This window comes from Leptonychotes weddellii, chromosome 11 (genome assembly GCF_054177405.1).
Source record: "Leptonychotes weddellii isolate Sample4059 chromosome 11, ASM5417740v2, whole genome shotgun sequence".
NCBI lineage: Eukaryota > Metazoa > Chordata > Mammalia > Carnivora > Phocidae > Leptonychotes > Leptonychotes weddellii.
The window spans coordinates 49,343,527-49,361,250 of record NC_138379.1 but is presented as its reverse complement, the minus strand read 5'-3'; the positions used below and the strand labels follow the sequence as shown (position 1 = coordinate 49,361,250).

The 17,724-nt window shown below is 37.9% G+C and overlaps 1 protein-coding gene across 1 annotated transcript in view; it reads right to left on the bottom strand.

Annotated features, from left to right (window-relative positions):
* UVRAG (UV radiation resistance associated) overlaps positions 1-17,724 on the bottom strand; it is a 77,817-nt gene that overhangs the window by 24,161 nt on the left and 35,932 nt on the right. The window contains exon 2 of the mRNA XM_081798867.1: positions 746-837. Coding sequence (XP_081654993.1) covers positions 746-771 — 26 coding nt within the window. The 5' untranslated portion in view covers positions 772-837. The remainder of the gene's footprint in view (positions 1-745; positions 838-17,724) is intronic.

Below are 17,724 nucleotides of genomic sequence, written 5' to 3'. Positions count from 1 at the left end.
TTTTTTTTTTAAGATTTTATTTATTTATTTGAGAGAGAGAGAATGAGAGAGAGCAAGCACATGAGAGGGGGGAGGGTCAGAGGGAGAAGCAGACTCCCTGCCGAGCAGGGAGCCCGATGCGGGACTCGATCCAGGGACTCCAGGATCATGACCTGAGCCGAAGGCAGTCGCTTAACCAACTGAGCCACCCAGGCGCCCCCTGACAAAGCATTTTAAAGCAGCAATTTGCCCTCATGGTGCAACAGGCACTGACATCAAACATAAGAAACATTCTAGCATGTGTCTCCTGGTCTCAGACGAGGTCCTGCCAAGCTGACCTATTCGTTGTCTGCTTTCTTCCCTTAACTCTCATGGCCACTGATCCTGATGTTATTTCTGTAGTTATGTCCTTCACTTGTTCTTTGAAGAAGTCCTAGTGGCTCCATGTCTCCCTTTTATGAATCCCACTGGCTGTCCCCCAGTCTCTGCCTCAGCAGTGAACTCAAGGATTCCTCGCCCAGCCAACCTCCCGGTGTTCAAACAATACCCCCTCAAACCCACTCTCCTCCTGACAGTGCTTCACCCTGCTCAGCAGGACTGGGGCTTAGACCCACACATGTACAATGGCTGCCCTTCCCTTTCTTCAAGTATCTTAATAAAGAAGGAAACATAGAAAGCAGGTGAGGAGCAACATGGAAACCAGGAAAGTTTCCCAGGATTATTATCCACATCCCAGTTTCTGGGTGTCAGAGATAAAGGTACTCACCACCTGACCATTAGTCCATGTTCCATGAAGTTTTTCAGGTTAGGGAGGGTTTGCCTCAAGTCTGGAGTCCCTAGTCCATGTTGATATCTTAGCTGCAAAGGTAGAAAAATAGAATTAAAAGAAATTCTGGCAGATACTAGGCAATGTTTCCCAAACATGGTCCATTCACTAAATTTTTCTTTCTTCTTTTGAACTTTAAAAGAGGAAATGTAAATATATGATTCCAATATCACGGACCACACTTTTGGGACAGTATTTAAAGGTAGCCTCTTGGGGTGCTTGGGTGGCTCAGTTGGTTAAGTATCTGCCTTTGGCTCAGGTCATGATCTCAGGGTCCTGGGATTGAGCCCAGAGTCAGGCTCCCTGCTCAGCGGGGAGTCTACTTCTCCTCTCCAACCTCTCCCCGCCTCGCCCCGCCAGCTCTTGTGTGTGTGCTCCCTCTCAAATAAATAAAATCTTAAAAAAAAATAAAGGTAGTCTCTTTGTCTCCTGCTCCCCTGTCTCCTAAAGCTGGAGAAGACAATGAATGACCAACTATGGAATCAGCATATTTCAAAGAGCCCCGTAGGGTTTGCTAACATCAACTCCAGGGACATATACAGTAAAACCAATATTTTGTTTTATTTTATTTATTTTTTTAAAAAGATTTTGTTTATTTATTTGAGCGAGAGAGAGAGATAGTAAGAGAGCATGAGCAGGGGGGAGAGGGAGAAGCAGGCTCCCCACGAAGCAGGGAGCCTGACGCAGGGCTCAATCCCAGGACTCTGGGATCATAACCTGAGCCAAAGGCAGATGCTTAACTGACTGAGCCACCCAGGAGCCCCTCAGTATTTTGTTTTAGATACCGAATGGCTGGCATTACACACTCTGGGCACATTCAGCCCATCTTTCACTGACCCTTTCCCTTTGTATAACAACCAAGGTTAAGGGTCATGTTGTGTTCATCTCTAATCCCCAACAGTGTCTGACAGTGCTAGCACTCAGTTAATGCTTATTAAACAAACAAACAGCAAGCCACTTTTGAGGACGCTGTGCTCTGTTTTTTTCTTGGATTCCTAACTTTCCCTTTTGTCCAGAACCAGTACATAAAGTTGTAGAGCTGGTATGAGAACACTATGACCTGTGGATGGATCTGGTCTTAGTTCTACTTATTTCTGCTAGAGCTGATTTTCTAACCTTAGGTCCTTCTATGGACCTTGAGTAACTCACTAAATGGTTTTCATCTGTCTGTTTCTTGCCTTCTCTCACTCTGTCTCTGAATACCATTTGCTTCCTTAACTGGTCATGACAGAGATCCGAGGTAAATATATGTGCATATTCATACACATGCTCTCTCTCTTACACACAGAACATCAAATACACAGTAGAGGTACAGCAGAAATGTATTTTTCAAATGACATATATGAAAAAAGTACTCTGTAAACTGTGTACTGGTGTACAACATGAAGGATAATCACTCGTGAAGTTTTACTTTTCCAGCACCTAAATTTAAAAGTGACAAAGTCAAACTTCTAAATATTTTCCTCTCTCAAAAAATAAAACCACTGTGAACAAAAAATATCAAAGTTTTCTTTTGTTTGTATCTAGTACTCAACTGATTTTTTTTTTTTTACTTAAGTGTGAGTGACACTTAACAGAGAAAGAGTTTACTCTTTTTTTTTTAAATTAACATATAATGTATTATTTGTTTCAGGGGTACAGGTCTGTGATTCATCAGTCTTACACAATTCACAGCGCTCACCATAGCACATACCCTCCCCAATGTCCATCACCCAGCCACCCCATCCCTCCCACCCCCCTCCACTCCAGCAACCCTCAGTTTGTTTCCTGAGATTAAGAGTCGAAAGAGTTTACTCTTATTACCCTGAACTTTTAAAGGAAAACCCCCAAACCTAATCAGATCTCTTCAATGGTCTGAATACACACATAAAGTAAGAAGTAGGAAACACAGAATGTTAAAGCTAAAATGTATTTTGAATATTATTTAAGCTAATTCTTTCCTTTTGCAGGTGGGGAAACTGAAGCCCAGAAAGGGGAAATAAATTCTCCAGGGCCGCATGTTTCAATAACAAAGATATTATGAGCTAGAGCCTCATTCTCACAACCATGCTATTCCACCATCTACCCCAAAGTCTGAGAGGAAAACTGGTTGAAATACTTGAGAAGACAAAGGGAAAATATTCTTTTCCCTTTCCAAAGCTAGCTTGGTGACCTAAATCACCTCCTGAGATTTGCTGACCTTGAATTATAAGATCTACTCCATATTAAATGACATCATTTCTTATATTAATATAAAAGCATTTTTTCCATATATTGATAAAAGTAAAATGGCTGATATCCCAATGTGACATTCCTGAATTCATTGTTTCAATAAAAAAGTGAAATTGTTTACACATGGCATGGACATTTCACCTGTGATTCATACCGAAAAATATTAAATATATATAAAAAAAACCCCTAACCCATACTGAAATAACACTAAGCTATGTGTCCCTGAGCCAGTACATAGTCAATTGCCTGCCCCAGGCTCCACAGTGGAAGGTAGGTGTTGAATTCTTTTCAGAGACCACAATGAAAAATTTTCTTCAAGTCTGATTTCAACCAAAAAAGGAAAATATGGGAATTTCAAGCCTCTACCCAGATCTTAACTCTTCATTTGCTATATAGCATTATCATTTTTATCATAGAATCATAGGATATTATAGCTTAAAGAGATCCTGGAGATCATTTTTCCAACCTCCTTCCTTTCATAAATGAAGAAACGAAGGCTCAGTAAGGCAAGTGTCCTGTCCAACGTCACAGAGCTGACAAGGGACAAAGCCAAGGCTGGAATATTTTTTAATTTTTATTTATTTTTTAAATACAAGTCTAATTAACATAGATTCAACATTCATCATGTATAATGATTCAACAATTCTGCACATTACTCAGTGTTCATCACAATAAGTGTACTCTTAGTCCCCGTCGCCTGTTTTACCCATTTTCCCTCCCACCTCCCCTCCGGGAACCATTGGTTTGTTCTCTGTATCTCGGAATCTGTTTTTGGTCTCTTTTTCTTTATTTGTTTTGTTTCTTAAATTCCACATATGAGTGAAGTCATATGGTATCTGTCTTTCTCTTACTGACTTATTTCACTTAGCATTATATCCTCTAGGTCTATGCATGTTGTTGCAAATGACAAGATTTCATTCCTTTTTATGGCTGGGTAATATCCCATTGTGTGTGTGTGTGTGTGTGTGTGTGTATCACACCTTCTTATATTCCACTGCATGTATATATACATGCAATATTTATATATATCACATCTTCTTTATCCATTCATCTATGGATGGACACTTGAGCTGCTTTCATATCTTGGCTATTGTAAATAATGCTTCAATACACAAATAAACATGGGGTGCATATATCCTTTCAAGTTACTATTTTTGTTTTCTTTGGAATAAATACCCAGGAGTGGAATTACTGGATAATATGGTATTTCTATTTTTAATTTTTTGAGGAACCTCCATACTGTTTTCCATAGTGGTTGCACCAGTTTACATTCTCACCAACAGTGCATAAGGGTCCTTTTTCTCCACATCCTCACCAACACCGGTTGTTTCTAGTGTTTTTGATTTTATAAGGCTAGAATTTCTTTTCTTTTTTTTGAATTTTTGAATTTTGAATTTTTGAAATTTTTTGAATTTTTTAGAATTTCTTTTTTTTCTTTTTTTAAGATTTTATTTATTTATTTGACACAGAGAGAGATAGTGAGAGAGGGAACACAAGCAGGGGGAGGGGCAGAGGGAGAAGCAGGCTTCCAGCTGAGCAGGAGACCAATGCTGGGCTTGATCTCAGAATTTTTTAGAATTTCTTAAAAACAACTCCAAATTCTTTCTACCATGTCACCCTTTTGATTTTTAACATATAAAACCAAAAAAAATTCACACATAATACATATATATTACATTTTAAAAATAAAGTACACGTACTATTTAATAAGCCTAAATTGCTATAGGCTTATAATGAAAAAGCAAATTCTTTGCTCTTCAGTAGCAACTACTTTTAGCTGTTTCTTCTTTACCTTCATATTTCTAAGTAATATGATTGTATTAATTTTCCCCTATTCTTTCATATGCTTCCCAGTTTTAGATATCTATTGTGTTCCTATTACAAAAAAAATGAAAATTCAGCTTTTATATTACTCTTCTCTTACACATTTTATCCCCTCACTCATATATCATCTACTGACTTTTTGTTAAAGAATATGAGGATTTAACTACCCTCCCAGATAAACTTCTCTTTATCCTCAAGATATTCAATATCACATTTTTGCTAGATCAGTATTTAGCGCTTACCTTATTATACCTGCAGAAATACTGTGCACTGCCAAGCCATGTAATATACTATTCCTTTTTTGAACTTTTTTTTTTAGGTTTATTTATTTGAGAGAGAGACAGCGGGGCGGGGAGGAGGGGCAGAGGGAGAGACAGAATCTTAAGCAGGCTCCATGCTCAGTGCAGAGCCCAACTTGGGGCTCAATCTCACCACCCTGAGATCACCAAATGAGTTGAAACCAAGAGTTGGAGGCTCAACTGACTGTGCCACCCAGCCACCCCTGTACTTTTTTGTTTGTTTTTCCTGAAGTGATAATTGTCATTTTTTCTACTCGTTAAGTACCTATCTTGACGATAGTATTACTTGTGTACTTACGTACTTATCACTAGATCCTTCCCAAACCAGGACAAAACCTTAAAATCCTTCTCATTCTGATTAAATACACTATATAACCTACCACGTCCACTTCCCCCTTGGAAGCAACCCTCTCTGCTCCATCCCAGAACTTTCCTTCTCCGTCACCCTGGAAATCACTTACTTCTCTTCTGTATCAAAGCTGTTGTTTCTTAGATCTCATGACTTTCTGGATTTACTGCCTCACCTTGGTGGCACATATCCTATAACAGCTTTCTGGGAAAGGAGAGCATGGGATGTATCTTTTTTGGGACCTTGAATTATTTAAATATAGCTTTATTCTGTTCTCGGACTTGAATGATAGTTTGCCTGGGTAAAGAATTCAAGGCTAAAATAATTCCCTTTTGGAATTTCTAAAATATTGTTTCACTGTCATTTAACTTTGTACATGGCAACTGAGAAACCTGATAACATTCTAATTCCTGATCTTTTGTATGTGAGCTGATTCTTTCTGGAAGCTTGTAGGATTTTATTCTTTAAAACCCCAGTGTTCTAAAATTTCACAGTGCTAAGCCTCTGTTTGGGTCTTTTTTCATTCATTGTGCTGGGCACTTTGTGAGTCCTTTCAATATGAAAATGCTTATCCCTGAATTCTGATCATTTATTATTATTGTTGTTGTTGTTAGCAACAGCAGCCTTGTTTTGTCATCTCTTCCTTCTCCCTTTCCTGTTACCTCTGGGTTTCTTTTTCTCTTCTTCTCCCTCCTCTTCTAGACTTAAAGAAACATTAGAGGTATTACAAATGAGACTTTAAAAAGCTGAAGGGAGAGTCTATGCACTGGCAGTTGCTTGCCCACTAGGGGGTTTCACTGTAGACTGAGTGGATGGAAACCTAGCTCTTTCTGTGGGGCACATCGAGATCCCAGCAGTTTTCATCGCAGGGACTGTATTTCTCCAGAGGGATTCCCCCAACCTTCTGTCTAGGAGTATAATCTGGATACCATTCTGAGAGTTAAAGTAGGAAAAAGTGGTTGGGGGAATTCAATGTTCGTATGTTGGACTTCACTGACTCCCCTTGTTTTCAGTAAGGTATCTTACTTCTTACCCCAATATACCAGGCAGTTCAGAGTTCAGAGCTTCTTTGGTTCAATTTTTTCAGAAAGTAAACCTCCATTCCCCCAGTAGGGTGTGTGCAGGGTTAGTTGCTTGGCTATATGCAGGGTGGGTGAAGTGAACTGAGAATCTTCTCTTTCTATAGACTTTCAACCAATCCTTCTGGTTTTTTTGACCTCTTCCTTACCCTACACTCTATGAGGTACTTGGTACCTCCAAATCCTAAATCCTTCTGGAGTCATATGGCTTGAATTGCATTGCTACTTGAAGGCTTTAGGTTTTGTTTTTCTCCATTCTGTCAACTCAGTTTATCACTCATTTATTTGTTTGCATTCTTCTAAAATTTTGTTGACTATCACTCTTGTCTCTTCTGTTCTTTTCATTCTCATGAGTTTGCAAGTTTAAATTGTTTTATCTTTATTAGTACCATTTCATTAGGGAGCTGACATAAAGGAGTATATTTATCATGCAGTCCCCTATATACATTACAGCGTTTCAATAGTGGCTAACAACCTTCCTTATACCTTTTACAGAGTACTCAGTAGAGCTCTATTTTCTGTCTATAAGTCTCTCTCTAGGCATTGTCCATCTGGTCATATTCTACCCATTCTCAAAGAGCCATTACAAGTTCCATTTCCTGTAGGTAGCTCTCTCTCTGACTACTCCAAGATAAGGGAGTATTTTACCTCTCTCCCCAAATCCCTTCCTATACCATGTTTGTATGTACTGTCTTTGGAAAGCCTTAACTAATTCAGTAGGTACTTGATAAATATTTGTTAATTAGTAAGTTAAATCAATGCTGTATGGGAGAGAATAAGAAGCATCATGACACACTGCTATGAGCTTTGATGGAGAAGATCTGGATGTGAATAACAGTGCTGTCACTTACTAGTTGTTTGACTTTGGATAAGTCCTTTTGCTTCTCTGAAGAGTTTGTTTCTTTACTTGTAAAATGGGGAATGTTGTCTGTCTTGCAGAGCTGTTGTTGTAAAGTTTAAATATGATAAAGTGTATAGAGTACCCCAAACAATATCTGGTACATAGTAAGTGCTCAATAAACTATACTTATTACCATTATAATACATATATACTCTATACATTATCATTATCATAGCATCTACCACTGGACTGGGCATAAATCTGGTGCTCAATGATGGCTTATCACTTAACTAATTAGAATGAGAATCAGAAAAGCTAAAAAAAGGAGTTCAACTCAAAGGGAACAAATCTTAAGTATACTGTTCACTTTTTTAAGTGCTAATTCTTACTAATTTATTAGGCTTCTGACTGCAAGCACTCCAAAGGTGCAGCAATGAACATAATACATGTCAATATCTTTAAAACAATTGCACAGGGAAATGGAAAGGCTGATATGTGACGTGGACAGTCAGAAGATCTAGGGGACAGAGCTCTGCTGGATGATCAGGAGCGAGGGCTGGCCAAAGAATTTTCAAACTTCTTTTTGTAGCCCTGGAATCCTTTGTTCAAATGAAATATTATTTATAGCCCCAAGTGTAAAACAAATAGGGAACCGCTCTAACTGTAGGAAGTGGTGGAGTAGAATCAGAGCCCAGGCAGGCATCCCAACTTACAGGTTAAACGCTCCTGAACTACAACATCTCTAGGAGCCTTTCAAAGTTCTGGGAGTCCATTTTAAATGCTCTAAAATTACTGGTTTGCACCATGCATCTAAGGATTTTAATATAAAAATATGGTTTGCATAGTGCATGTTCACAATGTGAGCAAGGAAAGAACATCAGCCCAGTCAGTCCCATTTCTGATGGTGTCAGAAGTCAAACTTGGCTAAGAGGGTGTCTAATATTTATGTATTCACTTGAGGGGTAGGTTTGATGGAAGAGTCTACAGAAGGTACCTTTCTGGACACCTGAGGGGAAATGCATAAAATGGAAGGGAAAGGACAGGCTTCAATCTTTTCTTATTTTAAAGTTTTTATTTATTTATTTATTTGAGAGAGAGAGAGCGAGAGAAAGAGGAGAGGGAGAGGGACAAGCAGACTCTGTGCTGAGCACAGAGCCCAACACGGGGCTTGATTCCACGTCCCTGAGATCATGACCTGAGCTGAAATCAAGAGTCGGGTGCTTAACCCACTGAGCCACCCAGGCACCCCGGGGTTCAGTCTTATATGCTATACTATGTCAGGTAGAGCTGAGCCACTATTAAAATATAAATACTTCAGGAAAGAAACAAATCTAGATTTTTATTAAGTAATTCTTGAACAAGTTAACTCTGGTGATGTATTAGTAGAAACAGGAAGAAACAGAAGTTAGGCTGAGGAGGAAAAGACAAGGACAGGGCAAAGGGAGAAAGAAGTCTGTTTACTAAGTTCCTACACATTCTGTTCTTTTATCCAACAAGTATTTATTTAGTGTCCACTAGGGTAGGCACTGTAAATCTGTCTCTGGAATGACAGGTCTGGACTCACAGTCTGTTCTCACCACGTAATGTATGTTAATCTTGAACAAGTCACATAACCAATCTGTGCCTTGTCTATAGAACATGACCAGCACTATTTGTCTCATAAGATTGTTGTATCGCTTCTCGGCCTTTTGGCTAAGATCAAGTGTCATAAGATTGTTGTAAGAGTTCGGTTAGGATATTTATAGAGAGTGGAAACTCCTGAGGCCTGATGTTTAGAGCGCAGTCATTAAAACTGTTGAAGGCCTAGAGTGCTAAGCTCAGGAGTTCAGACTTTATCTTCCTTGTCAGCATGAGAATCTACTACAGGGTTTTAAGCAGGAGACTGAACGAGGAAAACAACTCCAGAAACAGCTCTGAAGGGCAGGTTAAAAGACTGAAGTACTCTTTCCTCTAAAAAATCTTATTTCACATTCCATCCAAACCTGCCCTCACCAACTACTATCCATACCACACTTCCCTAAAGAGCTCCTTCTGCTCTCACTTCTGATTAGAGAAGGCAGATGCCAAGAAACCCAGGCAAATAAAATATTGCTTTGGGTCTGTTTAACTGCCTCAAATTAGTCTCTGAAATAAACACCTTTTGTAACAACTTCCTACTGCACCACCACCCAAAGAGTCTAAGCAGTTTTTAAGTGGAATTTTGGTTTCAATTAGCTTGAATTTCAGCTTTACTTTGATTGGTTTAGAACTCCATGGGAGCAATTAAGCTTTTGTGCAACTCTATAGGCTAGTAGGTGAAAACTACACATACATGATAAATTAGACGGGAGAGTGGGAAGAAGCAATGTTCAGTGGTTTCCCTGGAAAAATGAACAAATGCTATTATCTATTAGCAAAAGAAAATCCCTATACTAAAATAACCAGGAAGACCTGGCTTTATAGTTACTGGAACAAGTATAAGGAAATAAAACTAGGGCAAAGAATACATTTAGACCTCAACAGACAATTATAACCATGTCAATTCCATTAAGTATCTTTCTCTATTTTCCTCTCCCACACCATCTTCTTGTATAAAAATACACTATTTTTCTGAAGCCACATGCTGGTTTCATCCCAAATCACTATACATTCACTGTGTGTTTCACCAAATTAGACTGATCATCTATGACTTTAGAGCCTTTGTAGTTTAAATTAACTAGTTCCTACAACTTGATAAATGGTGCTCCACTGACTAGGTAAGAACATTTGCAGCTCTGTAGATCATATTTTAAAATAAAGTGTGATTGTACCTCTAAGAAACAAATGCTGAGTTCTTGTACTCAGTGAGCATCTGCTTATTGAGCTAAGAGACCTAATTTAATATCAAAGTGCTCAATTTTATTTTTATTTTTTAAACACACAATTTTTCCAGACCGGAAAGGCTCTAGGGGTTCAGGAATCATTTTGTCATTTAGGTTTTGGCAGGAGAAATTCAGTTTAGACAACAGGCGCGCGCACACACATGCACTCACACACACACCCTTCCAAACTATATTCATCTACACAAGGCCACTTACTGCGTGGCTTATTAGTTCCATATGGGACTTGAGCTAAGCTGCATGATATGTTTGATACAAACCGTCTGTTACCGTGAGGGAATGTGGATTAATACAATGCTTCAATAAAGGTTACTAAAAGATCAACACTTTCATGATGGGATTACAATGATTTGACTACAAAGAGAACTGGTCTATAGGAACTGAAAAAATAAGAAATTAAAAACGTATATATGAGTCAAAGACTTAACTCTGGAGTTCTGGCTTATGTAGTCAAAAATCTCTATTGGACTAGTTACCAATATTTCAATTCATTTTTAAATGCTAAGGTTTCACTGACATGAAAAAAAACTACATTAAGAGCTTAAAAAAAAGGGTACCACCATGTCAAAAATAAAACCTGTTTATTCTTAGAAGGAACTACAACTCTTTCAGAGATAATGGAAAAGCTACTTAAAGAATATTTAATATGAGTAATAATATCATTTCTTACAGTGAGTCATTGCAATATATACCTCTAAGGAAAAGTATAAAAACCTGATTATGGGCCTCTGGTTGCAAGCACAACCTAAGTAGTTTTCCATCCCCATCTACAAACCATGCCAGTTCTTTTTCAAAATAGGTATGTTTTAATGTAAACACTGGACACAGCTGACCTCAGACCTCAGAAAAGCCTTTCAAAAGTCAAGTCTAAGAAATGGAAACGTTTCTTCTATTCCTCCTCCCAATTATACTATCAACTACTCTTAGAGTCATGGGATTCATATTAGAGCTGAATGGCACCTTTGAGAGCATCGGCCCACCTGCTTCAGTGACCCTGTATGGTAAGTGCAAGGCTATGCAACCTAAGGTTGAAGGAGTTGAATCTAGGGAGCAGAATCTAAGTTTGCTGAGTTCTAACCACAGGCTCTTTTCTTTATATTAACATGTTGTATTTATGAAGCACAGGTTATATTTGAGCCAAACTTATCATTATAAAATCTGTCACATTAAAAATACTTCAATTAAGATAGTCCTTTGCTTCAGAAAGTTATGTTTGCCAGAAAATAGCTAGAAGCACTATTACACATTGACGTAACTCCAGGGTCAACCTGATCTGTAAGTGTGGTCTCTGTCGCTGCCAATTCTTAGGAGTTGCTAAAGAGGGTCAGTAAAGCACACTGCAAATGGACAAGCTAGGCAGAACTGGACATCTTTCAAGGCAGGCAGATCATACCCTTGAGAGCAACTGCAATCAGCTTTAATTAATGATCATCAAAGAAAGGTTATGTTCTCTGGAAGCTAAAGGCTATGTGAGTAGACAAACTTGTAGAGGATCCACTGAAGCAGACATTCATGCTGTTGGATCCAGCTTCCTGCCCTCATGTTAATAGTCCTGTGCATCCTGATTTATCCCAAACTACCTTGTATTGACCTTTGACCCAATCTAGACTCCTGATTCCCTTAGCAGCTATACCTTGTTCCCTAAACAGTTCAAACTCAGCATTTCTGTTCCAGTTCATTGACTTTGATGCAATCTTGGTGCAAAGAGCTGTATCAGACCAAGAAGATCACAGTCTAATAAGGCAGAAACTGTTTTCTAGAATGTCTTATAAAAGGAATATGTAGCCTCTTGTGCTTGTCTTCCTTCATTTATGTTTTTGAGATTTATCCATGTTGTATGTGGATCCTTTTTATTGCTGGTGGTATTCCATTGTATGGCTATACCACCAATTGTTTATCTGTATGCCAGTCGATGAACATCTGGATTGTTTCATGTTTAGGCTATTATGAATTAAGGTGCAATAAAGATGTGGGCACAGGTTTTTGTTTGGACTTGTATTTTTATTCCTCTTGGACCAATACTTAGGAGTGGAATTTCTGGATTGAATGGTAGATATATGCTTAACTGTATTTTTAAAATACCAGACTGTTATCCAAAGTAGCTATACAATTTTGCATTCCCACCAGCCACATATGAATGTTTCAGTTGCTCTACATCATCATCATCAGGACTTGATACTGCCAGTTTTAAAAATTTTAGCCATTCTAATAAGTGTGTAGTAGTATATCACTATACGTTTAATTTGCATTTCCCAAATCCTACTAATACTATTGAGCATTTTTTCATATGCTTTTCTTGCCATCTGTGTCTCTTCTTCTGGCCCCCTTGTAGTTTCTGTAAGCTACTTCTGATGAATACCTGATATATCTGATTAATACCCTCTGATTAATCTTAATACCTTCTAACTGATAACTTCTAGTTATCCAGAGAAACACATTCCTTCTCTTGATAGCAGACATTTGACAATAGCTACATCTCTACTCAGCTGTCATTCAGCTAAGTTATACGTATTTAGTCTTTCAAAATCTTTGCTTGTAAATTAATCCCTACAGCCTAGTTAATACTATTTCTACTTAATCTAGCTAGAGTAGATTCTGTTTACAACAGCACCACAATCCTATCTGTAATAAGGTTAGTCACAGGGAGTTCTTATGTGTGTAAAAGTCAAAATTGAAAATGCTCTTATGAATGCAGGAATTCGCTCATAGAAATTTAGGTAAATCCAAGTTATCAGTTTTACTGGAATGAAAAATGCCCTTAAATCAGCTGTCATGAATTTGATTACATAAGGAATAGAAAAGCCCATTCTGACATCTCCCCAGCAATGTACAGTGACCACATATACCTGACAGGATCACTAGTAGAAGTTACTTAATTCAATTCAACAAATAATTACTGAACAGTGTGTGTGTATGAGGGGGGTGTGATAATGATAGAAATGGAGATATGTTATGGCATTGTTTGTAAATGGGGGGAAATTTGGAAACTGAATATATGCTAAGCCTTTGGCCAGGTTACATGGTGGAATAATGACCGTGTTACTGATAATGAAAATAATGCTAGAGCTGCTAATATATTTACTGAGTGATTAGTTACGTGCTAGGCATTGTGCTAAGCATTTCACATTACATTATTTCATTCAGTCCTCACTATTACTCTCTTACAATTGAATATACTAAGTCTTAGGGTTCATAAGTGGTAGAGCTTGAGCTGGTACCCCAGATTTGTCTGACCCTAGCACTTTGAACTCTTTAACCACTCAACAGTGATGACAATAATGGCAATCTCAATAGCATCTACTGTTCTTCTCCACCTGCAATCTGTGCCAGACATGGAACTTGACTGTTTACTTATGTCATTTCATTTAATCTTCATAATAACCCCATGACAGCAGTGCTATAATTTTCACTCTACACATGACAAAGTTTAAAAGGGTAAAGGAGTTACCCGAAATTTCATAGGTAAGCAAGCCGAGGACTGGGATTTGAACTCAATGGATACTTTACATCCCAACACAGAGTCTAAATACTGCTTACAAGTTGGTTAGAAAAGATTGTTTTCTCATTCCCCATTTAATTCCAATACTTGGAAAGAGACTCTCAACTCTTCAGAGAAACACATTCCTTCTCTTGATACCAGACATTTGACAATTGCTACATCTCTACTCAGCTGTCATTCAGCTAAGTTATACGTATTTAGTCTTTCAAAATCTTTGCTTGTAAATTAATCCCTACAGCCTCTTCATCATTCTTGATGCCTCTGAACTCCCTCCAGTTTCCCTTAAAGAATCTGGTAACAAGGTGCCCTAAATGGAACAGTTTTCCACAATGCTCCTTTCTCTCATTAATGATTTTTTCCTTTAAAATATTAATTTTGCTGTATTATCTACTTCATGCCTTTCAAGTTTTGTCGTGGAATTCTTCTGACCTCAGAAGTCTGCACTGGAGTCTAAAGCCCATGTGTCCACTATTTTAGTCTCCCTGGTTGATCATAAATAAATGTAGTTTCAAAAAAAGAAAAAGGAAAACAAGACAAAAATGGCAATGAACTGTCAAGTGTACAATGCTCCTCCAACTGGACAGATACTCTTACAGTTTGGTCTGGAATAATATTATTCATCTTTTTGATCTCACAATTCATTTAATGAAAAACAATTCGTTAGGTATGTACTGAATGTCTACTACAGGCAAGGTATGCAAAGTATGATGGGGTACCACAGAACGACTCAGCCGGGAATGCTACCCTGAAGAAGGTTACCTTTTAAAATGAACCCAGAAGGAAAATATAACCTTCTATGAGAGTTTGAAGGGTAGGATAGTGGTCAGAATTTTAAGATGGCCCCCCTGACCTTTATGCCCTGGTGTTACTCCCCTGATTATTTGATGTTTATGGCAAAGGGAGATTATCTGGATGGGCATAATCTAATCACATGAGCCCTTTAAAAGCAGAGAGTTTTCACCAGCTGGCAACGGAAGAGAAAGTTCTGAAGGATCTGAACTGTGAGAAGGGCTTGATGGGACATTACTGGTCTGACAACAGAGGGGTCATGTGAGAAGGGGTGCAGGAGGCCTCCAGGACCAAAGGCTGGCCCCTGGCTGAAATCCAGCAAGTAAACGTACACTTCAGACCCACAGCTGCAAGTAACTGCATTCTGCCAACAATTTAAATGAGCTTAGAAGCGGATTATTCCTAAGAGCCTTCAGATAAGAGCCCAGCCTGACCAACACCTTGATTTGTATACAACAATCTTTTTCAAGTATAATAGTCACAAATCAAGAGTCACAATATGAATAAGACAAGCATGTTCACTACCATCATAGTTAGCACAAATTAGGTAAGAGAAAGAGTTAAGAGATATAAAAATTGGGGGGTAAAAGGCAAAATGATCATTTTTTAGCAATGATATGATTATATATCAAGGAAATCCAAGCAAACCAACTGAAAACTCATCACAAACTAGAAGATAATTCAGTAGAAAATTTAAAAACAAAAATCAGTAGTCTTCTTTCATATAAATAACAATGAATTAAAAAATTACATGGTGCCATTTTAAATAGCAACAAACAAAATATCTAGAAATAAACATAACCAAATGGCAAGATCTTTATGAGGAAAACTATTATATTCTATTAAGAGATGCAAAAGAAGATTTTAATAAATGTAAACTCACCCTGTTCTCGGATAGGAAGATGTCAGTATAAAGATGACTTTTTTTTTTAATTAAGATTTTATTTATTTATTTGACAGAGAGAGACACAGTAAGAGAGGTAACACAAGCAGGGAGATGGGAGAGGGAGAAGCAGGCTTCCTGCCGAGCAGGGAGCCCGATGCGGGGCTCGATCCCAGGACCCCGGGATCATGACCTGAGCCTAAGGCAGACTCTTAACGACTGAGCCACCCAGGGGCCCCAAGATGACATTTCACTATAAACTAATCTATAAGTTTATTATGCTACCAGTAAAAATACCAAAAGGATTTTTTAGAACTAGATAAAGTGACTGCAATGTTCAGTATTGTTTTGGTAAATAAAAACACTTCTACAGCATTTTCTATTTACTAGGCCCTACCTTAAGAACTTTATAAATATTAACTCATTCAATCGTAAGAACCCTACCAAAGCAACTACTATCATCATCTTCATACTATAGATGAAGAAACTGAGGTACACAGAGATTAAATCATTTACTCCCACAGATCCTACATAATATCTACAAGTCCATAAACTCTTTAATAGTGGAGATCTATTTTATTTATTATTAAATGCCCATCACCTAACATTATGCCAGGTGCATGGTTAACTAATAATTTATTTTTTTTTTTTGAGGACTGAGTTACAAATTGCAGGGGTGAAATTCATATTTGCTCATTTGATTTATAAAGAAATCTCTGTGGGAAAAGGTTTCTTGAAGTGTTGGAACCTAAGCCATAATCTGACAGAAAGTGGGCTGAGCCGAGCTGGAGAGTAAATAGTAGGAAGGATGAAAGCCAGTGGAATGGGAAGAAAGAACCTAAGCAAAGCTCAGAGGCAGGGAAGTGCGCTAGATGAATGTACATGGTTGCAAGGGTTGGGGGTAGGTGGGGTGGGGGTGGTGGCTGAGGAACAGACTCGCCAAGGAACTATTTTATTTAATTTCTCATAATAGAGCAGGAATGCTAATTTTTTCTTTGACAAGTGCACTGAAAATAAAGTTTCTATACTGTGTTAACCATCAAAACAGGTATGAACAATTTTGGACTTTATCGGGGGTACAAAAAAAATCAGCACAAATTTTAGATTGTGTTAAAATTTCCATCAAGAGATTTGCTAAATGAGAGCTCCATTTGCTATTTAAATATTAGTCTCTGGCACTATTAATCTTTGAACAAATTATGACACAAAACCACCCCATCAAATCAATTAGCTGTTCCAAGGACTTTGCCAAGGTTCTTAACATGATCTTCTATCTTCAAACTGCTACTTTCATGTTAACTTCCTAGCTAACTTCCAAAATTCTTACATCAAAAATAATCAAATAAAAGGCCAATTTAAAATATAAGGACTGGCATAGGAGAAGGAGTTAAAAAGTGAGAGTCACGGGTTGGAGTACCTGTGTGAACTCGAGCAAGTCACTCAAACCCTCTGAGCCTCTGGTTCCTCATCTACATGATGCCCATCACAACATCTGCTTCATGGGGTTATTGTATGGATTAAATAAAACAATGTATGTAAAACTCTCAACACACTCTGTGAGCCACAAGTACCTTACAATTATTAGTTCTTGTCCCTTTTTCCTCAACAGCTATTCTTAAGAACATTACTATTTTTACACTAAACCATTAATGCTGTACCTCATTTTTCTACTTCATTCATTACTAGTTTTTCTTTCTAACTTCCTTTAGTTAAGGCTATATGCTATTTTTGGTCTCAACTGAATCAGACACATTTTAAATGTGACATGTTAAAGCCTCAAAAAACAAGACTCAATCAGAAAGAAAACATCCAAAGTAAAAAATATATCCATAGCATTTTAAAGATAAGAAATGGCAAAATTCTGTGGATGAGAGTAGATCGAAGTAAGGGGATTGGAAAATTGACAGAAAAACAAAAGTGGGATGATAGTGCTAGGGTTATCAGGTAGAAGGCATAAAACTGTAAGAGGTAAAGGGCAGGTTTACATTCTGAACCTAAGTTCATCAGTGTGTGTGTGTGTGTGTGTGTGTATGTGTGTATGTATGTATATATATGTTTCAAACAGAATTTGAGCTAGAAATAAACTAGCTATAGTAACAATACCAAGTCTGTTCCTTTCTGTTCTACCTTTGGTCTTATACAGGTACAAAGAAGACAAGCAGCTGAAATCATGTATTCATTCAGTCAATAGATACTGAACGTTTTCTATGTGCTAGGGCTATGGGCTGAAGTCACAAAATAAAGAAAAGGCAGTTTCTCCTTTTAAAGTAATCTCAATAAGGGGTGC